At 47.2% G+C, this 26,084-nt stretch overlaps 1 protein-coding gene across 1 annotated transcript; it reads left to right on the top strand.

Annotated features, from left to right (window-relative positions):
- On the top strand, window positions 1-26,050 carry LOC134489875 (uncharacterized). The gene is made up of 13 exons (XM_063292747.1): window positions 1-100; window positions 1,643-1,937; window positions 2,254-2,400; window positions 8,030-8,957; window positions 9,910-10,035; window positions 11,284-11,379; window positions 13,747-13,860; window positions 15,217-15,354; window positions 16,260-16,439; window positions 19,150-19,326; window positions 22,294-22,473; window positions 24,421-24,514; window positions 25,781-26,050. The coding sequence occupies exons 1-13, from the start codon at window positions 1-3 to the stop codon at window positions 25,804-25,806; spliced, it is 2,601 nt and encodes an 866-aa protein (XP_063148817.1). The 3' UTR covers window positions 25,807-26,050.
- The last annotated feature ends 34 nt before the right edge of the window (window positions 26,051-26,084 follow it).

A 26,084-nucleotide genomic window follows, 5' to 3' on the forward strand; every position in this document is an offset into this window, starting at 1 on the left:
ATGGCGCTCTTGGGGGACCTCTGGCAGGAGCAGGACGGGGGCGGTGCGACCATCTTTGCTCTTCTTGACCTCTCGGCGGCCATCGGTACCATCGATCGTGGTATCCTTCTGGACCAGCTTCAGGAGTTGGGGGTGGGCGGCACTGTGCTCCGCTGGCTCTCCTCCTTCCTCCGGGGTCGGTTCCAGTTGGTGCTAGTGGGAGGGGAAAGGTCCAGCCCACGTCCCCTACTGCAGGGCTCGGTTCTCCCACCCCTCTTAGTTAACATTTACACGAGGCCGCTGGGTGAGGTGATCCGACAGTTTGGGGTGAGGTCTCATCAGTATGCTGATGATGGCCAGCTTTATATCTCCTCCCTGGGCTGAGTGATGCCGTGGATGTCCTGTCCCAGCGCCTGGAGGCTGTAGGGCCTCGATGGGGTGCAATGGGCTGAGTGGCTTTGGGTGCTTGGGCCTCCCGGTACCACGGTTCTTCCATCTTTGCTCTTGGATGGGGTGGCACTGCCCCAGACGGACCCGGTGCGCAATATGGGGGTCCTCTTGGACTCACGGCTCCTGCTGGAAGAGCAGGTGGCAGCCGTGGCTGAGGGGGCCTTTGCACACCTTCGGATTGTGCACCAGTTGCGCCCATTCCTGGACTGGGAGGCACTACTCCCTCTCACTCATACCCTCGTGACCTCCCATTCGGACTCCTGCAATGCGCTCTACATGGGGCTGCCCTTGAGGAGCATTCGGAAGCTTCAGCTGGTTCAAAATGCGGCTGCCTGGGTTGTAAATAGTGCTGGCTACTTGGCACATGTAACACCACTGCTTCAGGAGCTGCATTGGTGGCCAGTGTGTTTCCGAGTGTAATTCAAGGTGCTGGTTGTCATCTTTAAAGCCCTTCATGGCTTTGGTCAGGTTGCCTGAGGGACCTTTTCCCAATTAGTTCTGCCTGTCCAATCGGGTCCAGCAGGGCGGGCATGCTCCGGGTCCCATCAGCCAAGGAATGTCGGCTGGCAGGGACCAGGAGGCGTGCCTTTTCTGCTGTGGTGTCTGCCCTCTGGAACATCCTCCCTCTGGATATTAGGATGGCCCTGACCCTGTTGGCTTTCTGGAAGGCCTTGAAAACCTGGCATTTTGCCTGGGCCTGGGGCCCCGAGTGTGGGAAGGGCCCCATTTCATGGTTATATTAAGACCATGGCTTTTAGATCACTCGGCTGTATTTATATTTAAATTTTTGTTATTGTTTTTATTGTTTTATATTATGACTGTTTTTATTGTTGTTAGCCACCCAGAGACACTAGTTTGAGATGGGTGGCAATATAAATTGAATAACTGAATAAATAAAAAAATCTGCGTTAAGCATCTTAGCAGAAAAATGTTAAGCAGCCTTCACCTTAGGTAGGTCTCAGCAGGTGGCAGCATCGGGCTGATTGTGTCTGGCTTTGAAGTTAAGCAGGACTGGCCTGGTTGGCAATTGGATGGGAGACCTCTAGGAAATCCCACAGCCATGGGATAGACTGGAAACTTGAAAAGAACGATTATACCATGGTTCTATTTTCTGCAAGGCCGTTAGTATACTGTACTTGCTTGCCTCCAAAGTATTTGAAACCCAGGATTTCATCTTGATTAAGTGGTGGCAATGCCCACCTGTGGCCACTAGAGGACGCCGTAGAGTCATCAGTTACCCTGAATCAGATGCAGGGACCGCCAGAAACCCGGCTGACGGTGTGGTCGCAGCCGCCCCCTCGAGGACCCCCACCCTCCCCGCTGCCCGTGGACGCCTGGGAGGACTCATCCCGTTGCAGAGACCAAGAGGGCCCCCTTCGGATCTCGTTCCTCCTGGCGAATCTCGGGAAGTTTGCAGTGGATGGCCGGGGCTTGGCAGCAGTACGAAATGGCGACGCTGGAACGCTTCTCAGCATCTCGCGCAGTGGTTCTTGGCAGCTTGAAGATGGGTGGACTTCACCTCCCAGCATTCCCCAGCCAGCATGCTGGGTTTTCTGGGTATTCATGCTGGGAATTCTGGGAGTTGAAGGCCACCCATCTTCGAGTTGCCAAGGTTGAGAAACTGGTCTAGATGTTCACGCATTGTTTCCAAGTGTAGCCATCCCCGCTGGTCAATTCCTTTGGCCCCTAGAGTGCCGCGACGGGGAGACGGAACTTCTTGCTCCTGAGTAAAAAGACTTCCGGCAGTTTCTTCACCGCTGACTTTTCTCCCGGAAAGTAATCCTCCCTCTCTAAGCCTTGCTTAGCAGCCATCGCCCTTTGCAGGCTGGCCACGATCCAAGGGCTGCCCCTGAGCCACAGCCGCGCCGCAGGGGCTGGCGGGGGTGGGGGGAGGCACGGCCCGAGGGGTTCCGTGGCTGCGGCCGGGTGGAGGCCGAGGGCGCGACGTGGCAGGAACCCGCCTGCCTTCAGGTGAGCAAGGCGCTAGTCCTTGCCGCTCCCCGATCTGGCGCCGCGGCTCCCGGAGGGAACGGGAAGCCGGCCACCAGATCCGGCCTGCACAAATCCGGACGGCCTCTAGACGGCAGCAGGGCCACCCAGAACGCCCACCCGGCCCCCCGGAGGGAGGCAGCCCGGCGCCCCGGCTCCGGGCTCGCTGCGGGACTCCAGGAAGCCCCTGCCGGCACGGGGCGCTGGGCGAAGCGGCGGGCACGGAGCCGTTTCCCCGCGAGCGGTCGCAGGAGCAGCCGCGGAGGGGCAGCCGGCCTTGCGACCTGCCTCGCCCCGCCGGCAGCCCGAGGCGCGAGGCAAGCGGACGAGGGCCGGGGGCGACCGACGGGCGTCGGAGGGGCCGGGCCGCGCGGGCAAGGAGGAGCGGACCGCGCCGGACGGGGCTTGACTTCGGCGGGCGTCGCTTTCTGACACTACGGATCGGTCTCGCAGGGAGGACGCCGGTGCTCCGGCAGAGGGATCTCCCGGGATCCAGGATCCGACGAACCTGGCGGTGGTCAGATGCTCTTGGGAAGTCTGTTCCGATCCGGAAGTGAGGCTTCGGGGCGCTTGTGGTTTTCGGCCCGCCGCGGCAGGGTCTAGAGGAGGAGCAGGGTCTGACCGCCCCTCCCGATCCTCTCCTGGGGGGCGGGTGGAACGACCCCGTTAAAGGGCTCGCTTCATGCAGAGTCCTGGGCCCGCGACAGGCGGGAGTGAGTCAGATGCAGCTTGACGTCGCGGTGAAAGTGTTCCTGGGTGGGTTTCTGCCTGTTGCAATGGGTCGTGTGCGCGTGGGGGGGGGGGTTCACTGTTAAAGTGCATCTCCAGAAACCGTAGTTGAGAGGTATGGGGGTGGCAGTTTGCAGAGAGAGTACTTGGTGGAGCAGAGGTTTTGTTTAAGGCACCCACGGACTAAGGGTCGGAGCTGGGATCCAGGGGGATCAAGGGGAATCTTTACAAGGAAGTGATCTCTCCGTGTCCCAGACCTTGCAGGTGGGGGAGAAGCAGTCCAACGCTTCTGCCCCTCCCCCTCCCTCCCCGCATCTGCAAGGGGGGAGGTAGGAAGCCCAAAGGAAGCCCCCCTTGCCCAAGGGGAAGCCGCTCCCTCCGCCCCGCCCCGCCCCGCCCTGGGAGGCGGAGCTTCTGGGCCAGGTGCGCCCCGGTCGCCTTCCTGCCCTTCGCTCTGGGTGGAGCGGGCGGAGGGCGGCGAGGGCGAAGCAGCCGCGGCCGAGGAGGGAGCCGCTCGGCTGGTCTCCGGCCCCGCTTCGGGGACCCAAACCCCGCTGGGCCAGCTGCGCGCCGAAGGGACCGAGCTGGGTCTGCGGCCCCCACAGCGCGGACGGTCGGTCGGAAAGGCGGTCTCGCCCGGGTAGCGGACCGGAGGCCAGGCTCGGCGGCTGGTCCTTCTTCTTGCTGCCGAACGTGGGAAGGTCGCCTTCTTAGGAGAGAAGTACCCCTTCCCTTCCGTCGCTGGCGGATCGCTCCAGGCCAGCTGGGAACCGGGAGGGTCCCCTGCGGATTTGGGAGGTTGGGGGCTGCAAAGACTGATGGCTGTGTGACACAGACCCTCGTGTTGCTGGGATGGTGGTGGTTTGGCTCTGTTTTGTTTTAATGAAATTTATTGTGTAATCTTAAGAGCCAGTTTGGAGTAGAGGTTAAAGCATCAGGCTAGAAACCTTGGGCACAAAGCCAGCTGGGTGACCTGGGGCCAGTCACTCTCTCTCAGCCCTAGGAAGAAGGAGGCAATGGCAAACACTTCTGAAATCTTGCCAAGAAAACTGCAGGGACTAGTCTAGGCAGTCACCGAGAATCGGACACAATTGGTAGGGGGAAAAATGTAATTCATATTTGTGGAAATGTTCCTTGTTCTTTCATTTGAAGCTGGAGCCTGACCTATAGGGTTTTTGCTTTAAAATAAGACAGGGTCATGCTTACATCTCACACCCACACCCACAGAAACCCATCTTGTTAGCCTTATTGGATTATGAAGGAAGTCCCATAGGGGATCTAGCAGTGCACGTCAGCATCCTGTGCCTATATGACCTAGGCGACCCTGCTTAATCCTTCCCTCGATTGATCTTTTCTTTTCCTTTAAGCCTCTTATAAATCGATCGCCCTCTGCTTCCTTGCCTCTTGATCCGGGAACAGCACCAAGCGGGACTTCCTTCTCCATCTTTGTGGGGCTCATGTGAAAAGAGCTGGAGCTTCCTTCGGAGCCTTGTATTTCCTGCTTCCCGGACCCAGAGAGCTTTTCTGAGCAAGGAAAAGGCTGAAAGTTTGTCTTTACTGCGTTCCTACCCTGTGCAATTATTAATTCAATAAGACCTGCAACAAAATATCACAGCATGGAATGCTCCTTATGCGTTGTAAAACAGACACCCTTTGCTTTTCACTCCTCCCTGGTCAGGCAGTTTATTTCACTGAGCTGTTTTGGGGGAGATCCCCAGTTTTGGTTTTTGGAAAATTATTGTACTTGCTGTTTTCTCAAACTTCCTTCTTGTCCATAAATTCCTGTTTTTGGCTCCATAAAGATCCACATTTGGAGAATCAGTTTTGTGGTACAGGTAGTCCTTGCTTAATGACCACAATTGGGACAGGAATTTCAGTTGCTAAGTGAATCAGACTTGATTTTATGACCTTTCTTGTGGCGATCATTAAGTGAATCACTGTGGGTATTAAGTGAACCATGTGGTCATTAAGCAAATCACGTGGTTCCCCATTGATTTTCCTTGCCAGAAGCTGGCCAGGAAGGTCAAAAATGGCAATCACATGACCCTGGGACACTGTGACGGTCATAAGTGTGAGGACAGGTTGTAAGTCCGTTTTTTTCAGCATGGTCATAAGTCTGAACCATCACTAAATGAATAGTTGTTAAGTGAGGTCTACCTGTACTGTGTGGGAAGATTCGCAATGGGGATCTGTGATTGCCTGTTGCTTCCTGGTTCATCTTGTGTATGTGCAGAGATATCTACAAGGAGTGGTCAAAAAAATCAAGATGGCAGCCATGATGGTTCAAAAAAAGCTCCACCCATTTTTATGTGCATTGCACATGAAAATGGGTGGAGCTTCAATTACACCATTGTGGTCACCATCTTAACTTTTTTGACCACCCCTTGAGGACACCCTTGTGTACATGATATGAAGTGAAAGAACACATGTGGGTTCACCCTTCTTTCTTCAGCTTTTCTACCTGGAACTGATTTTTAAAAATTCCTACAATTATCAACCCCAATGTAATGAAAAAACAAACGAATGAACAGTTTTAGGCATAAAAACGTCCCCTGAAATGTGATACAGGTTAGAGAATGGACTGTTTTAGGAAAGGCATCCTTCCTAATATAAAGGGAAAAAGAAGTGGGAAATGAATGTTGCTTTTTAAAATAATGCTTCCCACCTACGTTTTTATCAGCTATTTCTGTTAACCCTGTGCCAGTGTAATTTAAATCTGTGACTGCTTTGGGTTTTCTTATTAGTGAATTGAACAGACCTGAATAAAAACAGCTCAAGCAAAAAGGGTATATTTTAGTTACCGGTAAGATAAACTAAAACTGAAGGAAAACATCCATATAATGTTAATGTACAACCAACTTAGTCCTGTAACATGTTATTAAATCTAGACCATATGGAAACTTAATCTTCTCATCTCTACAGTAAAAAAACATTTCAGTGGAGTGTCATTAAGGGCAAGTCTTAAGCCCTGTTAGTTTAATGGCTCATTGAGTTAGGCTTGTGATCCTGGTTTTTATGTTAGGAAGAAAAGTGTTGCAGACTGGCCTTCAAATGTAGGTTGTTTCCTTTAGGCTCCTTAATAGGCACAGTCCAAGAAAAGTTTTTGCCATTCCTTGATTGTTAAGCAAATGTTTTGCTTTCATAATCAGAACTTTCTCCGTGCTGTTGTCACAAATCCCAGGTCTGCAGGAAGAAAAAACAAATGTGGCTTGAGGCTGCAATTTTCTATAGGTGATCCTCGCTTAACGACCGTTTGTTTAACAATGGTTTGGACTTACGACAGTGTTGGGGAAAACCGATTTGCGACTGGTTCTTGCACTTACGGCTGTCGCAGCATCCTCTGGGTGTGTAGGGATTACAAATCCCAGCATTCCCAGCCAAAATGAAATAGCCACCGTAGGTTGAATTTGGGGGGGTGGGTTGTTGTCCTGACACATTTCAAGGTATTGTGTTGGGAAGGGTCTTTACATATGTTGAATTCCGTAGAACTTGTGTCTGAATATAGACGCAGAGACTGGGCTGTCAGTGAGCAAAATGAATCAGGAAAATGAGCTGTTAGATGAGACTCCATCTTTTACTGACTCGGTCAAGTTTCAGCCCTGAGGTTGTAATTTTAAAGTTGCATAAGAACTAGACAAAGTTTTTTTCTTCTTTTTCTTAAGTATGAGAATGATAATTTGAGTTCATGAGGCTTGTAGGATCAATCTGTAGGATCAGGACCGACAGTAACTCCCTTCTGGATCCATCTTAGCCATACCCGATGTGGCACTACCCAATCTTTAGCGCTTAGCCTTCTGCCAAGCTACAAGATAATGGCATTAATGATCCTGATTATATTTTCTTTCTTCGCTGACCGTGGGCTGAAGTAAACATTTTTACTATGTTACGTCAGCTCTTAAGAAATCTCACTGCGGATGTTGATAAAATATACCAACATGTCTAAGGTTGTACATTCCCTTAAGATTTATTATTAATGTATGAAATATAAGGAAAATAAGGCATATTATTAAAAGTATTTATTTAAATATTCCTTTTACTCCCCTACTCTTTTAAAAATAATTATCTGAAACACTTGTATGCTTCTTCCCATTAAAAAAATAGATGCTGTGTGTGTGTGGGTGTGTTTCATAGTTTTGAAAAGTTTGAGAAATCTATGCACAGGACGGATTTTGATCAAACAGAACAATTCAGAAACTGATGTCTGGATTATGTGAGGGCCACAATGCGGTTAGAAGCAATCCAGAAATAAAAATTTGATATGGGAGTACTAGATGGTAGATTTTAAGGGAGGTGGGTCAGGAAAGCTGCTATGGTTAGGAAAAACTAGGGATGAAAATATACAGCTTGTCTGGATATTTGTCTAAAATGTCTGGATTTTATTTTATCTTCAATAAAATCCAGACATTTTAGCCATACTTGGGTGGTCAAGGTGCAGAGAAAGCCTTCCTTTAGTATCTAGAACATCCTTCCTCAACCTTTTGACCCTGGAGGAACCCTTGAAATATTTTTCAGGCCTTGGGGAACCCCTGCATGTTAGGGCTCAAATACAGGCCAGCAGTTAACAAAATTATTATATTCGTTTCATGGGTTGGCCTGCATATATGCATTAAAGTTGTTCTTAAACTAAAAATAAAGAATGAAACTTGCCTCTTCAATGTGAAGTTGCCCAAATTTGAAATAAATTTTTAAATAAATCATGATCTCCCAGGGAACCCCTAGTGACCTCTCATGGAACCCCAGGGTGCCACAGAACCCTGCCTGAAAAACCCTGAAGTTCTAGATCCTGACACAATTTGGCAACTTTGACCCTCCAGAACTACCTGGGTCCACGGAGATCTGAGAAAAGTTGGAGATCCGAGCTTCCTTTCTCTTCTACCTCCAGCACTTCCGAATTCATGGAGAGCCCCAACAATTTCTGCCGCCTTTGTGGCACCGTGCTGCGTGGGAATCACCGGCGATGGCTTTTCAGCCGAAACAATTCCAGCTCGCGCCCTGACCTGCTGGTGGTGCTGTCCTATGTCCTCGACCGAGAACTTCCCCAGCATGGAGATGGGCATGGAGAGTTCCTGTGTGGGAAATGTGCCCAAGCCTTGGGACGGGTGTACCATTTTGATACGGTCATCGCCCGGGTTCAAGCCCTCTCCATCGACCGCCTCCAGCGCCTGCTTTCAGAGAAAGACCAGCTGGCCCGCTGCCTGCGCCACATCTATGCGCGGCGGTTTCCAGAGAACAGGGGCACCGTGTCCTACACAGGCCAAGAGATCTCAGTCAGCATAGCAGATCTGCCCCATGTGCAGTACCAGCGCCTTCTGCAAGACGACATGGCCCTCTCTGAATACGAGTGCTGGGCTGATGCCCCCGGTGGCAGCCAGCCGGGCACCCCATGTCGCAACCGCCAGTGTCCCAGCTGCCACGGGCTGAGGGTGGATGACTTCAATTACGAGTGGGTGTGCCGGACTCCGAGGCGGCTGGGAACGTGGTCTCCCGTCTTCCCCCTCTGCCGGGACAAGTCGCAGAGCATGCCCACCGTGCATTGCGCCGGCTCCCAGGCCTCCCTCCGGTCCCACAGCTCGGGGGACGTCGAGTCGTGTTCAATGCTGTCGTTGGATACTTTGCCAGAACTGGATCTAGCCTGGGAAGCACTGAGAATCCTGAGGGGCATTGGAAGGAAGCGGCTGAGGGTGCCAGAGGGGAGCAGGATCCCTGTCCTTGTGGGCAGCTGGCGCATGGCCACCCCCCAAAGAGAGAGCCCTGTGGGAGAAGAAGCCGGTGATGAACTGATGGATGAGTTTCTGCCACTGGAGTCAAAGGTAAGAGGCGGGTCAGCAGAGTTCAGGCTTTATACTGGGCTGTGGTTTGTTCTAACCACCATCTGTTGCTGAAGACAGTGGTTGGATTACCGCATCCTGCTAAGCTGTGGTTATCTGAGGCACAGTGATGGGGTTCGCACATCCCACTAAGCCACAATCAAATCACCTTGCGGCTGAACCCAGGAGGTGATCCCAGCTGTGAAGTTTCTACCCAACCTTCAGTCTTCCTTTTTTGAGGAAAGACAAAATGGCGTAGGACTCTGGGACAGCTTCAGCCATGGTAGAAGGTGTGCTTCACTTTCACAAGCCTCCTTGGTGTCAGGCTGAGAGCTGGCCTTTCTTTCTTCAAAGTCTTATCACGGCTGCTAGCGTTTGGGCTCTGTCTACAGGGTTTCCACAGGAGAGGTAAAAAAAGTCAAGATGACAGGTACCTCCATGCAAGTGAAGCCCTGCCCCTTTCTTGCATCCATGGGGCATCTGCAATGCCTAGTAAAAAAGGGCGGAGCTTCAGTTGCTCAGGAGTCCCCACCATCTTGTTTTTTGTCCCCCCCCCCCCAATGAATACCCCAACTCGGGCTGGAGCCTAGGATCTCAAGGCTACCCTTGGGAGAAAAAAAGGCATGGCTGGGGAATTCTGGGGGTTGAAGTCCACACATCTTAAAGTTGCCACGGTTGTGAAATACGGCTCTAGAGGAGGCCACGTGGGCACCTGTCCCTGACACCTCAGGGGTGAAGAGGGAGGTGGGATGAACTCAGAAAGGAGCCTTGTGATGCATCAACTGAAGATTGTTACCCAAAGACCCTGAGAAGGAGGCTAAAGCTTAGAACTTCAGCCTACCTAAGCCCTGGGCCAGAAGCCAGCATAGGTGGGGAATCAGGACTCCTGGCAGTCCAACATGTTCTGCAACCCATTGGAAGTGTGATTATGAGTGAATGAATGTCCCTCCCAAAGCTCCAGGTTCAGCGGTCTCTCCACCAGGACCTCCAGAGGACTTTCAATAACTTGAAGGAACGCCTTGAGGCAGCTGAAGGAGAGCTGGGGAGCTTTCAGGAGAAGCAAGGAGAGGCGCCTAGCCAGGTAGAGCCCTGGGGTCTTCCTTGTCTCCTCTCAAGCGGTGCAACTCAAGGGCAGCAGAACTGATCCCCTACCCCATGGATTTTTCCCTCTTTTGCCCAGAACATCCTCATTGGTTTGCTCTGGCAGCAAATTAGCTTTCTGCCCGAGAAACTGGGCTGGCTGCAGGCAGAGAGACCTACTCCAGTCCCCCCCACTCAAGGGGACTTTGATGGTTGTGTAACCTTGCTCGGTTCCTTTGATACACCCTGCTCAGCCCACTGCAGCCTCTCCTTTTCAGCCTGTCCAGGCATGGTTGAACCACAGCTTGTTGCATAAGTCAGAATTAAAGTGGCAGACAACAACAGTCGGATGAGTGGCAGTTTAGCCTGCAGAAGGAATGGGGGCGTGGCAAACATCTCAGAAGAGACCCTCCCTAGTTTCTTGAGCTGTAAAGGCGAGGGGGGGGGAGATGTCTGTTACACACACACATGCACGCTCCCAGGTTCAGCTTATGGTCACTCACTCACATGCTCACAGCCTGTTGAGGCAGGTGGATCTTGTCAGCCCCCCTTGCTTTCTACCTGGGTTTTCCAGATAGGTGTGGCTTGAGCAGACAAGGCACACAGCCCTGGTCAACAGCCGGGAAGTAATTAGGGACACACACCAATAACTTTCAACCGAACACTGCAGCACAACAGGTTCTTTGAAATACACGGAGACCCGGTGAATTTAAAGGAACAGCAAAACTTTACTGGTTGCAAGGTACATTGCTCTTTCTCATACGCACACACACACACACGCTCATCCACACTTACCCACGTCCAACTAAGCTGCCAGGCACTAGCGAGAGGGGCAGAAGCCGCCAAGTCTGGGTCCAAAGACGACTCAAGGAGTGGGCGGGCTTTGGGACCCTTGATGGGATTGGGGGTGGTTTTCCATGGGCTCAGGCCCAGCTTCCTTTGTCTGGTTCAGGTGACATTTTTCCTTTGTCTCCTTAACGACTTGCTTCCTTCTTATCTACCTCCCTGAAGGGATCTTTTAGACAAGTTTCCTGGCTTTTGTCCTCTCTGCGGACATGTTTGCTCATCTTTACGTAATGGCAGCTTCAGCCTGGTCTCATGTGTCCTTTCAGACTTGCAAGCTGCTGTTGCTGTAACCTTAAAATAAAGTTAGAGCTATACTTCTAGGTGTGCTTCTTGCCTGGACTACCTCTCAAGGCTGACATATTTTCCTCTTACTTTGTTCCCCACCCCACTCTCTCTGGCGCAGGAAGCTGGAATTCCACTTGAGAAGGCCATGGATCACCAGGAGCGGCTGATCCATCAACTGACCAGGTGTCTGCAAAGCAAGGAGGAGGTGCTACAGGTGAGCTGAGCAACAGAGCGACTTCACTGGCCTTCCAGGAGACACGTGACTGCCTTACGTGTCTCATTTCCTTGAAGTGGGTGAAGGATATCATAAGGGAAGATGAAGGAGGTAAGAGGGCTGTTTTTAGCCAGATTTCCATGGGCTCAGGTAAACAGGCCAGCAGGGGCTCTTTTTTTATTTCTGCCTTGAAAATAAAATGTTTGGAACTGCTCCGTTTGATCTCCTGAAGAACCAGAAGGGTCAGGTCTAAATCTCTGCCTGGCTCTTTTTTTGTTTTTAATAGTAATTTTGTGTGAAAGGTAAAAGGTTCCCTATGCAAGCACCGAGTCATGTCTGACCCTTTGGGAAGATGCTGCTTTCGTGACATTTTCTTGGCAGACTATAGAGCGGGGTGGCTGGCCATGGCCTTCCCCCATCGTCACCTTCCCCAGCAAGCTGGGTGCTCATTTTAGCGACCTCGGAAGGATGGAAGGCTGAGTCGACCTGAGCCGGCTACCCAAGAGAGAATCCAGCTTCCACTGGGATCGAACTCGGGTCGTGGGGAGAGTTTCGGTTGCAATACTGCCGCCTGCCACTCTGCGCCACACGAGGCTCTAATAGTAATTTTACTAAAAAGATAAACACTAATACAGACTAAAAAAAAATTAAAAGGAAAGAAATAGAATGTGCAGAAATAAAAAAGAAGGAAAAACAGAAAAGAAAGAAAAATCAGAATATAATAAAGAAAAAGAAAAGAAATATATAAAGAAATGACTTCCCCCTCCATCACAACAAGTATAAACAATTTTAGTAACTTATCACCTTCTCTTAAAATACAACTCTTCGTCCTGTATACCATTTCTTATCTATAAACAAATCCATAGAGCATCGTCATTTCAGTCCTGGTGTCAGCAAAAGTCAATTAAATGTTACCAGAAATAACAACCTATCTATTTTAACCTTGATCAGATAAACCAACTTTAGGTTCCTTCCTTTTACTTTTAACAATCTTGTAAATCTTTGCTCGGCTCTTGATCGGCCACCTGTTCTTGGTTAAGAGGGACTCTGGACAGTTTACAGTAAAGCTAAAAAGAGATTAAAATACAATAAAAACAAGATATCTTAAATATAATAAATGTAAATGTAAAAATAGCATCCAGGATGGCAATATTAAAAGTTCTGATTTAAATTCATAAGTGCATAGGAAATTCGGTTAATGCGAGGCTCGCATGCGCACAGTTAAGCCTTGTGCATGTGCAGCAGTAGTTGGGAGTTTAGACGCTGCTAATCTTCGTGTGTGCAAAATGGAGAAAAGGAGGAAAACAGTAATGTGCAAGTGAAGGATTTTACTCTCAAGGAATTGAAGATATCTTTTGAGCTGTAGAAGTCGTGAAGCAAAAAAATTATGGGTGCTGACTCTAACCTCGATTGAAGCATGCAAATTCGCTGATATGTGGATAAAGCACTCTGCATCTACTAATACAAAGTATGTATGAAGATTTAAAGAAAGAGAAAACAGTTCAGTCTACACTGCTAAAATATTTCGAGAGACAGTAAAGATGTTTTTGTCAGTGTAAGCTTACCTTTAAGAATGACACTTAGAATTGTTTTGTTTTTATTTTGCTTTCCATAACTACTCTGTGTCTTTGTTAACCATAAATTTAAATTAAAAGTATGTTCTTTTTATCCTTTCCTCTAATATTTCATTAATATACATATAAAAATTTATGTTTAAAAATTTTCATTGCCTATTTCCATCATCCTAAGGGACGCGGTGGCGCTGCGGGTTAAACCGCTGAGCTGCCGATCGGAAGGTCGGCAATTCGAAACCGCGCGGTGGGGTGAGCTCCCGTTGCTCGTCCCAGCTCCTGCTCACCTAGCAGTTTGAAAACATGCAAATGTGAGTAGATCAATAGGTACTGCTTTGGCGGGCAGGTAACGGCGTTCCGTGTCGTCATGCCGGCCACATGACCCGGAAGTGTCTACGGACAACGCCGGCTCTAAGGCTTAGAAACGGAGATGAGCACCGCCCCCTAGAGTCGGACACGACTGGACTTTACGTCAAGGGAAACCTTTACCTTTACTATTTCCATCAAGCTAGAACCAATTATCATTTTTCCATCAAAATATCACTTTGAATAGTGTGAATTTGAATAACGCAATCATTTCATCAACTTCACTAATCAAGACCTACCTGTGTTGCTTGAGTTTCCTAGGGAAAATGTAGAATAAGCAGGTAACGAAATAGTTTATTGACTAAAAAGTTATTTGAGATGCAAATATCCCAAATGGTAATGAAAAGGAAAAGATGGAAGTGAGGAAGTAAAGAAGAATTTGGTTCCTTCAGAGAGAAACTGACCCTTTTGCCCTATTTTTCTTCTCCAGGACTGCCTGGTCATCTTGCTGTCACTTGGATCGCCTGGGGTGAACCCCACCATGTTGGAAACCCTGATCAAGCAGATGGCCCAGCGCCTCAGAGACAGAGACCAAGCATTAGAGGTAAGCCACAAAGAAGGAAAAGGCATGCATTATCCCCTTTGGGAGCAACCAGGGATCCTGGGTTGTTCAGGATCAGACATTAGGAGCCAAAGTTCCCTGTTGGACAAGGATGGGCCACCTGTGGTCCTCCATATGTAGTTCAACTACAACTCCCAACAGCTGAGCCAGCAAGACCAAAGATGAGAGATTCTGGGACTTGTAGTTGAGCAACATCTGGAATCCTGGATTAGCCCAGCCTTGCTCTCAGATTAGTAGCTCGGCAGCAAAGCAGAAGCTTCTGATGTTGAAATCCCAAGTTACATGCAGAAGAACTTCAACTTCTCTGGTTCAAAGGGTCAGTATTGGATAGCAAGGCAATGAGTGACCGAGATGTTGTCAAATGTAGGGAATGCTGGCTGGCGCTTGAGATACTTAAAAAGACACTATAAGTTTAATGTGGACTTGGATGCAGAACGATGGCGAGAAGCTGTCTCAGAAGAAAGAAGGTGTAAATTGTGTGGCAGAGCGCTGGAAAGCGTTTGGCCCGAGAGATCAGAATAAACACACACCAGGCATTTCTATAAAAATAAATGTATTTACAGAAAGCATAACAATGCAAACAGTTTCATATCCAGATATCCTGGATAGGCTCAAAAGCTTCTTACATAAACATATTTACAAGTTCTTGCATTCACACTTGCAGAGCTGGATTGGAAGGAAGGCTGTGAAAAAGGAAAACTAAACAAGTCCAGGCAACCTTCCTTCCCGCGCAATTGCCCCAAACAGCAGCTTTTCCTTATATGGTCATTCTTTTCACACCCAAACCTGAGGATACTTAAGTTTGACCTGTTCACCCTGCCAGAGTGATTTGTTACCATAGTAACTTAGGGGCTTGCTACTTGCAAACAACCAAATACCAACAGATTGGCTGGACAGCTACATTTGAGGCAGTTTAACTGGAATATCCCCAGCATCCACTCTTGCCTGCAGTGACAGAAGGAGAGCCCTTGTTTGAAATTCTGCAGACAAGATAAGCTATCATTGTAGGCCAAGTTAATCTTTGAACCAGAAGTCCTTGATCCCTGAGATAACAAGATGTACAATGGTAGCTCAGACATGGAATCTGCTTCCCTTCTGCTCCCTGGACATGGAGATGACCTGCATGCACAAGCCTACATTGAAGTTATTGTAGCTAGGTCCTCTTATTTAGAGTCACTGAGGAATATTTTGTTACAGTATTTCTACAGTCATTGAGCGATTGGGAATCAGAGATCTTTGAGGATCTTTGGGGTGATAGTTCCTGCTTCCCACCTCAAGGAAGACAAGGTGTAAGATCACTCCAAATTCGCTTTTTCTCAACCGCTTTGACCTCCACAGAAGACTCTGTCCAGTCATCTCTTGGCCCTGGAGTCTGTGCACCGTCAGCTGAGGCATCTTCAGGAAGCAGTGAAAGATAAAGATGCTGACTTGGCAAGACTCAACTCCAGCCTCCGCACAGAAGAGGAGACCATGCATGTATGAATGGACAGATGAGTGCTGGGGTCAAGTGGGGAGGGACCCAGGAATATAGACGGTATGGTGGAAGATTGTTTGATGGTGTAACATGATGGGAAGAGATGCAGCTGTGGCTTCTTTCTTAGTAATTTTTCTCACGCTGAGCGTGTGAGATTTTGGAAAGAGTATGACCACTTCTAATGGTGTTTAACAATACAGGTAGTCCTCACTTAACAACCACAATTGGGACCGGAATTTTGGTTGCTAAGCAAAGCGGCCATTAAGTGAATCTGACCTGATTTTACAATGTTTTTTGCAGTGGTCATTAAGCAAATCACCATGGGCATTAAGTGAACCATGTGGTTGTTAAGTGAATCATGCGGTTCCCCATTGATTTTGCTTGCCAGAAGCTGGCTGGGAAAGTTGAAAATGGCAATCATATGACCACAAGATGCTTTGATGGTCATAAATGCAGACTGGTTGCCAAGCACGGAAATCATGACCATGTGACCATGGGACGACCATGTGACCGGTCGTAAGTTGTTTTTTTTGCGAAACCATTGTATCTCCGAACTATCACTAGCAAATGGTCATTAAGCAAGGACTACCTGTATTGCATTTCCCCTTTTCTCAAGTTTCTTGCCGTTAGGACTACAGAGAAGCATTGACCTGTTGTCTCATGCCAGGTATATCATATGTTGTTCTAATTTCTTTTCTTTTCTTTTTTAAAAAAATCCATTCTTGCTGTATGAGTAATGTAGATTTTTCCAAGGTCAGAGGAACAATCCTGGGTGCAAAATCTCTACTGGATATTGCTGGGCGATTGTGGCTTAGGACAGATGAGAATCTACAGCAGTTGGATTGTCTGGAGACTCTTCTTATTTACCTTCGGTGGTCCTTCTCCTTCCCTTCTCCCAATGTCCCAGGCCCTGCGGGAGCTTCTGCACGAGAAGGATTGGGAAATCCAGCGTCTGGAGTCTCTCTCTGCCTCAGCTCAGGAGTTCTGGCGAGTGCAGGGTCAAACCTTGCTCTTTGCTTTGAAGGAGAAGGAAGCCTTAATTAAAGCCCTCCAGGACGCGTTGACCAGTAGCACCAAGGATGTGGAGGTAGCTCTTCCTGTCCCAAGTTCAGATTTTAGTGATCGAAGTGTTATATTTGTATCCTGCCTTTCATTCAGGACCTTGAGGCACCATACATTGTGCTCTTCCTCCTGTTTTCCCACACAACCATAATCTTCTGAGGTAGGTTGGGTGGAGAGAGAGTTCCACGGAGCATCCATGGTTGAAGGGTGATTGGAACCGGGGTCTCTGTTCTCCCAGCCCAGCACTTTCCCTACTACCCCACATTGGTGGTTGGGCTGAGAGACAGGGACTGGCCCAGAGTCCCCCAGGGAACTTCCATGGCTAAGGGATGATTAGGATCTGGGCACCAGAACCTTCCCCAATACCCTGCCTGGACCCTCAAACATTTTTAGATACATCATGGAATATGGCCCTTTCCAGATTGGACAGCTTCAAACAGCAGGTATAAGTGGGCACATTTGCTTCCTGAATTTTAAAAAAATCTGCTTATGGAATGCGCATCTAGCATCTGCAATTTAGTTTTATATGTGCCACGAACCTGGATCCAGAAGAGTCCTCAAACAAGAAATCCACCTATCCGTCCCCAGCTTTAGAATGGGGATATTTGAAGAGGACTATACCACTTGACCTCTGCAGGTGGAATGCTGGAAGGCCTCTACTTAAAGGGTCCTCACAGGTCTTGTGGGGGGAGTAGTGTTGGAAACAGGGTGCTGGGTTAGCCTGAGGCAGAATTGGTGTTCCATGTCTCTGTAGATGTTGAGAACTCGGTTTCAAAGAAGAGAGACTGAAAAACCCAGCAGTGCTAGTAACACCACAAGCTCCTTTCCTGTCTCCCAGTAGGTGTGAAATGGAGCACTCCACTTTCATGATGTTAGGTGTCTAGGTTGAGGCCAACTGTCCTCTCCGTTCCCTTTACAATAGGCTTACTACATAGGCTTACTATAGGCTTACTACATGACATTGAACCAAATGGTACTTGGTTTGGGCTTAGCCTGTAGTAGCAACGCAGCTGTTGTGGTTATGGCTTAGACCCAAAGGTGCAAACCCAGGCACTGATGGCTTACTTCAGAAACCATGGTTAAACCATGGCTTAGCACGAGAAGGGCACACAGCTGCAGAAGAGGCTAGCCTGATCTTTCAGTGCTGCGTGTTGACCAGTGAAGTAAACTGAGTTATTTATTTATAGAGCTATTGTATTTTTAGTTGCTTTGCCTAAACGAATAGTGAGCTTGAGCACTCATTTTGGTGAAAGTAGCGTGAGGTGAAAATAGTACCCGATAGAAGTGTGTTTACTGTTTCAAGTTATATGGCTGCCCATCTCAAATTCATGACTACGGGTGGCTAACCACAGTTTAAAAAGTTGTAGAAGTTTATTTATTTATTTATTTTTCAAATTTCTATCACCGCCCGTCTCCCCCTAGGAGGACTCTGGGCGGTTTATAATAAAATTGACAGTTAAAACCACGAAACACATAAATTACAGTACAAAAGACAAATATAAATAGTGAATAAATAAATATAAAATCCAAGCAGTGATAAAATCTCGTTCAGTAGGGAGGGCGCTATGGCACCAGCCACCCCCAGGAAGAACTATTGCCCTTCCCAGCCCAGGTGAGGCAGCAGAACCAGGTCTTCAAATTCTTCTGAAGGCCGGGAGTGAAGGGGCCTGCCTCACCTCCAGAGCAGAATGTTCCAGAGGGTGGGCGCCTCTGCAGAGAAGGCCCACCTCCTGGAGCCCACCAGATGGAATTCCCTTGCTGACAGGGTCTGCAACATGCCCTCTCTGCACGATCGGGTGGGACGGGTCGATGTTCTGGGGATGAGACAGTCCCTCAGGTAGCCCGGCCCCATGCCATGTAGGGCTTTAAAGGTCATAACCAACACCTTGAATTGGACCCAGAAGCAAACCGGCGCCCAGTGCAGCTCACGCAGCAAAGGTGTTACATGTGCCAATCTTGGAGCACCAATAACTGCCCATGTGGCCCCATTCTGGACCAGCTGAGGCTTCCAGATACTCTTCAAGGGTAGCCCCATGTAGAGTGCGTTGCAGTAGTCTATATGGGAGATGACCAGGGCATGAGTGACTGTTTGGAGGGACTCCCAGTCCAGGAAAGGGCATAACATGAAGTTGCGCAAAGGCCCTCCTGGCCACAACTGCCATCTGCTCTTTGAGCAGGAGTTGTGAGTCCAGGAGGACCCCCAGATTCTGCACTGGGTCTGTCTGGGGCAGTGCAACCCCATTCAGAACTAAAGATGTTGCTTGCTAATCTCATGCATTGTGACAGAAGCCTTTTTTTTTTAATTCAGTCTTCTTTAATCCTTTACTTTTATGTAACCTATTTCAAATATCCCAATGTTTCTTCAGGGATTTTCCCTGCTCAGTCCTTACATTAGCCCTTTAGGATAAACCGGAATTACTTGCTCCAGATTTGAGACTAGGAAAGCTAAAAACTGTGTGGGATGAGGCTGCCCCGGGATCAAAATCCCACATTTGCCTTTTTGGTGATCTAAGCATCCCAGGATTTGGAGAATGTGGGAAAGAAGCTTTCATTATTGTTTGCCATATTAAAAAACAAAAAAGGGCGTTCCAGATTTTTTTAAAAAATGCATAGAAAGATTCCTGCTTAGATATGCATGCAAACGCCTTGCTTGCAAACGAGCTCAGGGCTTGCTGCCCCCCTCCCTCCCTCCCCAGCTCTGAATACAACCTCTCCTGCCTCTCTCTTGGCTCCAGGCCCTTGCAAATTCCCTCAGCAGCTCCGACTTTGCTCCAGGGTTGCTCCAGCAGATCCAGGAGAAGGAAGATTTGCTGGCCCGGGCCTTGGCTGAGCAGACACGGGTCCACGCCCAGTGGCAAAGGCAACTGCAGGTGGTAGAAGATGCAGCCAGTGCCCAAGAACACAAACTTCAGGTAACGATTGGGATGATGGGGGGCACCATGTGGTCTAGAACCCTAGAGAAGGTTGGTCTTTCTCCTCAGTCTTGTCTTTGACCTTGTGATGGTATGTGGGAAAGACCTTGGGAGACTGGGCAAAGAGACACTGCCAAGGGAACGGTCAGATAAGAGAAGGCATAGCCTGCAGCTGGATAGTGGGTGGAGCAAGAGGCTCAGAAAGGACCCTCCCTAGTTTCTTGGGCTGTAAAGGAGGGGTGGGGAGGATTGTACTTTCAGACTTGCAAGATTGATGTCGGCCTCATGAGATAAACCAGATAGGAATCATAACCAGATTCCAAATTCTACTTTATTGTAAAGCTACATTGACAGAATCTTGCAAGTCTGAAAGCACAATCCTTCCCCCTCCATCTCCTTTACCGCCTGAGAAACTAGGGAGGGTCCCTTCTGAGCCTCTTGCCCCACCCATTACCCAGCTGCGGGCTATGCCCTCTCTTATCTGACCGTTTCTTGGCAGCCCAGTCTCCCAAGGTCTTTTCCACATACCACCACAGATCTCCAATGGAGAATCAAGTTTCCTTTTCACATTAAGGAAGAGTACATTGGGGATATTTTACCCAATTTATCCATTATAAAGACCCCCCTTGAGTCAGGGTTGCCAAGTGACTAGAAAACCCCTCGCCTGAGTGCTCCTGCAACTTTCATCAGCAACTCATTTGGTACCAGTTTGCTGATGGAAAGTTTTTTTTTTTTTTTTAAAGCTTTATTTATTTTCATCAGAATATAGTCAAAATACAAAACAGTGAATACAGTAAAGATAGAAGATAGCATTAAAAGAAAAAAGACACAAACTATAAATGCGAAAGTAGAAAGAAGATAAGAACAAAGAAATGACTTCCGGCCATCCCAATTACATATAATTGAAATAAATTAATCTCTTACCGCTAATTTATCCATATTAACATTATTTCTATCCAAACAAACCCACTATTCAGTAAAACCCATAATCAGCCCAACCTACCTCACAGGGTTGTTGTGGGGAAAATAGGAGGAGGAAGGAGTATTAGGTATGCTCGCTGCCTAATAATAATAATAAAGGCGGGATAGAAAATAAATAAAAAATAAAAAAATAAATTAATCATAACTTCATTTTTTTCCGTCATGAGCAGATAGTCTAAAAATGGTTGCCCTAATCTATATATCTGGAAATAGTATTCTCTCTTATTAGAGCAGTTTGTGCCAAGCCCATTAATTTAATTATCTAATCTTCCATTGTTGGTATTTGTGGTTCCTTCCACCGTTGAGCATGGAGTATTCTTGCAGCAGTGGTCATATACAGAAGCAAACTTCCATGCTGTTTCTCCAATTCTTCCTCCCTCCATCAAACCTAGTAAGTTTTTTTAATATTTAATATTTGCATTAAGAATGTTTTGAATAACGGATAACCCAGAGGTGGTAAAAGGTTCCTTCTCCCTGTGAACATTTCCAGCAAACATGTGTTACATTCTTAAACATTTTCGATGACCTGTCAGGTGTTAGGTATCAGTAGTACATCATTTTGTAAAATTTTTCCTTTAAATTATAATTTAATGTAAATTTTAAACCTTTTGTCCACATTTTTTTCATTGTTCCATCATAATATTATACCCAAAGTTTCTAGCCCATTTAACCATACACTCCTTGACCTGTTCATCCTCCAAATTCATTTCTAATAACATCTTATACAATTTGGTGATAATATGTTCATCGCTCATACAAAGTTGAGTCTCAAGGCCAGTTATTTCATTTACAAATCTCTAATTCTTTTTATCCAACTTAAAACATTCAAATAGTTGCATATGAATAAACCAGCGACATGAAAGACCTTCTATCTCTAACTTTTCTCTTGTCTTAAACGTAGGGTTGCCTTCTTCAAAATTTAATAAATCTTTATATTTTAACCACTTTGTTTCTCCCACATTTTCTCTTCTAGCAAATGCTTCCTGGGGTGATAACCACAGAGGTACATTAGGTGACAGTCTAGCTTCGTATTTATCCCAAATCTGTAATATAGCTTTCCTAATGTAATGATTTTTAAACTCCTTATTTGCCTTAACTTTGTCATACCACATCTCAGCATGCCGTCCAAATCTTAACTCACAACCTTCAAGTTGTAACGATTTTCTATTCTCTAAGGTTATCCAATCCCTCATCCACAGGAAACAAAATGCCTCAAAATACAATTTTAAATCCGGCAACCCAGGACCTCCTTGTTCCTTAGCTGATGGAAGGTTTTCAAAGGATGTGAGCAATAGCTGTTGCCTGCTCCTGCCTGCACACTGAACGGCTGCTTTAAAAGCAGAAGAGACACGGCACAGAGGATGACAGAGAAAATTGCGCTGCTCTGCGGTGACAAAAAGCTGTGCCGAAGCATGGCATATCAAGCGTTTGGCTCCCTATCCCAGATTTTGGAAACTGGTGGGCCTCTGCAGGCTGCTGGTGACAGGGCTGCATTGTTGGACTGACAGCTTCTCCCCTTTGGATGTGCCTCTGATGACACAACTGACACATAAAAAAGGCAGGGCTTGCCCTGTGGCGGTGCAGCGCTGCTTCCGTCAGACCAGGGCTTCTCAACCGTGGCAATTTTAAGAGGTGTGGAATTCAACTCCCAGAATTCCCCAGCCAGCAAAGATTGGGGTGGAAGATTGATTTTGATTGACTATGAGCCATTAAGTAATTTTCGACTCCTAGCCACCAAGTAGATAGATTTTTTCCATGACACTGTGAAAAACTGGTCATTCAAGGGTACCAATTTTACGGTAAAAGTTAAATGACCAGAATAAAAGGCAGAAGTGAATTTTTGAAAAATAAACCAATCTAAAGGACAACTTTCTGAAATAAAGGACGTAGAGTCACTACAACTATAGGCCAGTGCAATTTGAAACATGTTTTTAGTGTGCCTTCTCTGTGGAACCAAACACCTCCTGCTTCTCTGTGCCTGTTTAGGAGCAGCTGCGTCAGCAATCTCAGGATGCCAAAGAGCAGGGCCGGGAAATTGCGAATCTCCGCAGGGACCTGGCCCAGGCTGAAGCCAAAGTAATCCAAGGAGCTGCTCTCCTAGAGGAGCATTGCACAGAATTGGCTCAACTCCGAGGGTTGGAGAAGATAAAGGAACAAGCCCTGGAGGTGATGAAAGTCATCAGGGCATTTGCTTTAGACTTGGGAAACCAATCAATGACAGGAATAGGATTGTCAGGTTGGGTTACAAACACTCAGTGTTTCTCCAAATTATTGTCTGTACAATACAGGTAGTCCTCGACTTACAACCATTCATTTAGTGACCGTTCAAAGTTACAACGGCACTAGAGAAAGTGACTTGCGACTGGTCCTCACACTTACGACCGTTGCAGCATCCTGGGGTCATGTGATCTTCATTTGCAGCCTTCCCAGCTGGCTTCCGGCAAGCAAAGTCAATAGGGGAAGCCAGATTTACTTAACAACCGTGGTGACTTGCTTAATGACTTTGGTGGTTTGCTTAATGACCGTGGCAAAAAAGGTCATAAAATCAGGCATGACTCACTTAACAACTGCCTCGCTTAGCAACAGAAGTTCCAGTCTCAGTTGTGGTTATAAGTCAAGAACTACCTGTACACTTCTTGAATGGGAGAGATTGGGAGGAGGGTGAAAAAGAAACAGGAGGAACTCTATGTGTAAACAGCTAATTGATGGGAAAGGAATTTGTTAGTAGCTCGGTTTAATGTCATAACTTCAGTCTAGGTAGCAAAAGTTTGGAAAGAAGAGATTCATAATGTTCAAAGAGGCTTTTCCTTAATTAATTCACTAATTAAAAGGGGTTGGAGGTTCCTGTCACAATTTCTGTGGTTCAGTACCTTACCCCCAGTTCTTGCATTAAAACTCCTGCTTGAATTCTGTGATTCTTATTTTCTGGATGGTGGCCTGCAAAACCACCGAGATCTTCTTGAGAACTTTGACCCAGCAGGGCAAATCTTCTCAGTTTAGATGATCAGCGGGGCTGAATTCTAGATAAGATTACCTAGGATTTCAGCCTAACGGACCAAACATCTAAAGAGTGAAAAGAAGGGTTTTGAACCAAATGTCCATTTGAATATGACATTACATCAGTGTTTCTCAACCTTGGCCACTTTAAGATGCGTGGACTCCAACTCCCAGAATTCCCCAGCCAGCATGGCTGGCTGGGGAATTCTGGGAGTTGAAGTCCACGCATCTTAAAGTGGCCAAGGTTGAGTAACACTGTATTATATAATACTAATTTCCACTCTTGACTCTGGCTGCACCCACTCTAGGCTTACAGCCCAGGACAGGTGAGCCCCAAGGAATGTGGGGCCCTGAACCCCACAAGCTTATTAGGCAAAGGGAGGCAACAACCCAGAAGCTCATTTGAGGTGTCAGCAAATTATGAGTTTTTCATTTATTGGTATTTCCAGGGGGAGGGGCTTGTGGGATTTTGGCATCCCCCAAATAATCATTCAATCGCCCTTGAATAATAAACACCTGATAGCCACTCCTAAATTGCATTTCTCTTCCAAATTGGAGGTTGTCGTGTTTCTTCTTTTCCTTCCTTTTTACCTAGCTTTAAATGTTCCATATTCCCTATTTCTTTTGCAAGTTCTACTGAAGGAGACCCCTTTTTACCTGTCCTAATTTGATTTCCCTTCAGCTTCCGAAATAAGATGACGCTTTTAATACGTTGATCCAATATGTCTTGCATCTTTCTCCTCGTTGTAATAAAAATTCCTGCCTGCCCTAACAACCTTTCCCCACCCCCAGTTCCAATCTATAGCAACTTCTCTCCACCACCAGTGTTTTCCCCAAAGGAGTGCCTTTTTCTGTTTTTCTTTCTCCTTTTCTGCACTTCCTGTTTTCTTTTTGTTCTTTTCCTTTTTCTTAGTTTTTATCTTTCTAACTGTAATATTTAATACAAAAATCAAGATGGCAGACACACGACTGCATGTTAAAAAGGAAGGGGCTTTGATCACACGGGTGCACCCACCATCTTGACTTCTTTGACCCTCTCCCCCTCTCCAGACATCCCTGGATTTACTCCTTCTGTTCGTGCAGTTCAACTTCAGGTTTCTCTTCTATTTTTGGCAGAAAGCTCTGCGGGAGGGAGAGGAGAAGGACCGGATCCTTCAGCGGTTGCAGGCGCACCGGGCTAGGGGAAGGACACACACTCCAGCAGGACAAAGTAAGACATGGGGACAAAGCTGAGCGTGTTGGAATGGAAACCAGGGCCAGCCCCTTGCAGACTCTTGAAAGAGGCAACAAAATGGCTTGTGGCTGGGAACTGAACCTTAATACAGAGCTAGGGCAGGACGGCAGCTTCTGCACACTGGAGCTGCTGCACACGCACCGCTGTGTCCTCCTAGTTCTTGTGGGTTTGGCTTGTTTGCTGAACTGCTCAAACTCTGCAAGGAGGGAGGGAGAGGAGGAAAGGAGAAATGTATTGGAGAGAAAAATCAGAGCTGAAAAGCTTATCAGCAGGGAAGCCTAGATTTAACTAATGCTGAGTTTCAAACCAAGATGGGTGCTAGTTGTTTTCACCTCCATTGCCATAGTATATTAACTCGATGTTTCAGCTGATGTCAAGGTTGCTCTTGGGATGTTTTAGAAACTTCAGAGCTTTCTGCATATGTCTGGCCTTAGGACTGTTTGCTGGCACACCTGACTTTGGGCTTCTAATGAATGAAGTCTACCATCCTGGGCCCTTCCCTCTAGCCTTGGAGAGGAGCCTTCCTCAGCCTCATGGCATTCAGGTGTGTGGACCTCTGGTAGTTCTCCAGAAGGTCTTCAGGGACTTATATAGCTACGGGCACCAAGTATATTGTAGCGCTGGTTTTAATGATCTGATGTAATTGGTGCTATTTATTACTGTTCTTTTATTTTACTAATATCGGTAAACCACCAAGTGTCCACTAGGATTGAGTTGATGAAAAAATTTCATGGAGGGATGGACAGACAGACAGATGGACAGTTATTGTGTCACTCAAGAAGGCTTTAAGCAACTTGACCCACCCTGAATAAAACGGCCCAAACTGATGATACTTCCGGATAAGGCTCATCATAGCTCAGAAAAGAAATTTTGTGTGGATTAAGCTTTATCACCTGTCATTTATACCTGGCCTCTGTATTCCTTCCATCTTTTTATCTTCTTATCCTAACCCTCAGCTAAAGAGGGAAACATAATTAGAGGGTGCTTTCTGATCGAAAGTGCTCGATCCTCTCCAACTAGAGCATCTTCAACCAGCTATAGTACAACCTGGTCTGGGACCAGTCATGCCATCTGTAGCTGAAATAGCATTGGCTCTGATCCAGATCTTTGGCAAACCACCTTTCCTCCAAAGCGTTCCTCCCTAGGCTTTAAGCAACAATGAACCTCGTGACACCTGCAACACTAACAATTTGGGAGTTCCTCAAAAAGCAATAACAGTGTTGTTTTTTCCCCCATTTTCAGGCCATCTCCTCCTTCCTCCCACTTGAACCTGACCTCCAAGATCCAAAAAAACGAGATGCTGAAGGATGAGGATGGGCACCTGATGAATGGGACTCACGTGCAGGGGTTGATAGAAGGGGGCGGTGTTCTGATTTTTTCATTGCTGGGGAGGGAGGCTATGTGTAGCTGGATGAAAATCGATGGGGTTGAGGGAAGCTCCTCAGAAGATTTTGCAAGGTAAAAGCTGCTGCTTAAAAATTCACTGCCTGAAATAAATTAAAGTTGTAATAAATAATGAAGTTGTGAAGCCTCCTCTGATATTTCT

Source organism: Candoia aspera, chromosome 2, assembly GCF_035149785.1.
Source record: "Candoia aspera isolate rCanAsp1 chromosome 2, rCanAsp1.hap2, whole genome shotgun sequence".
Lineage (NCBI taxonomy): Eukaryota > Metazoa > Chordata > Lepidosauria > Squamata > Boidae > Candoia > Candoia aspera.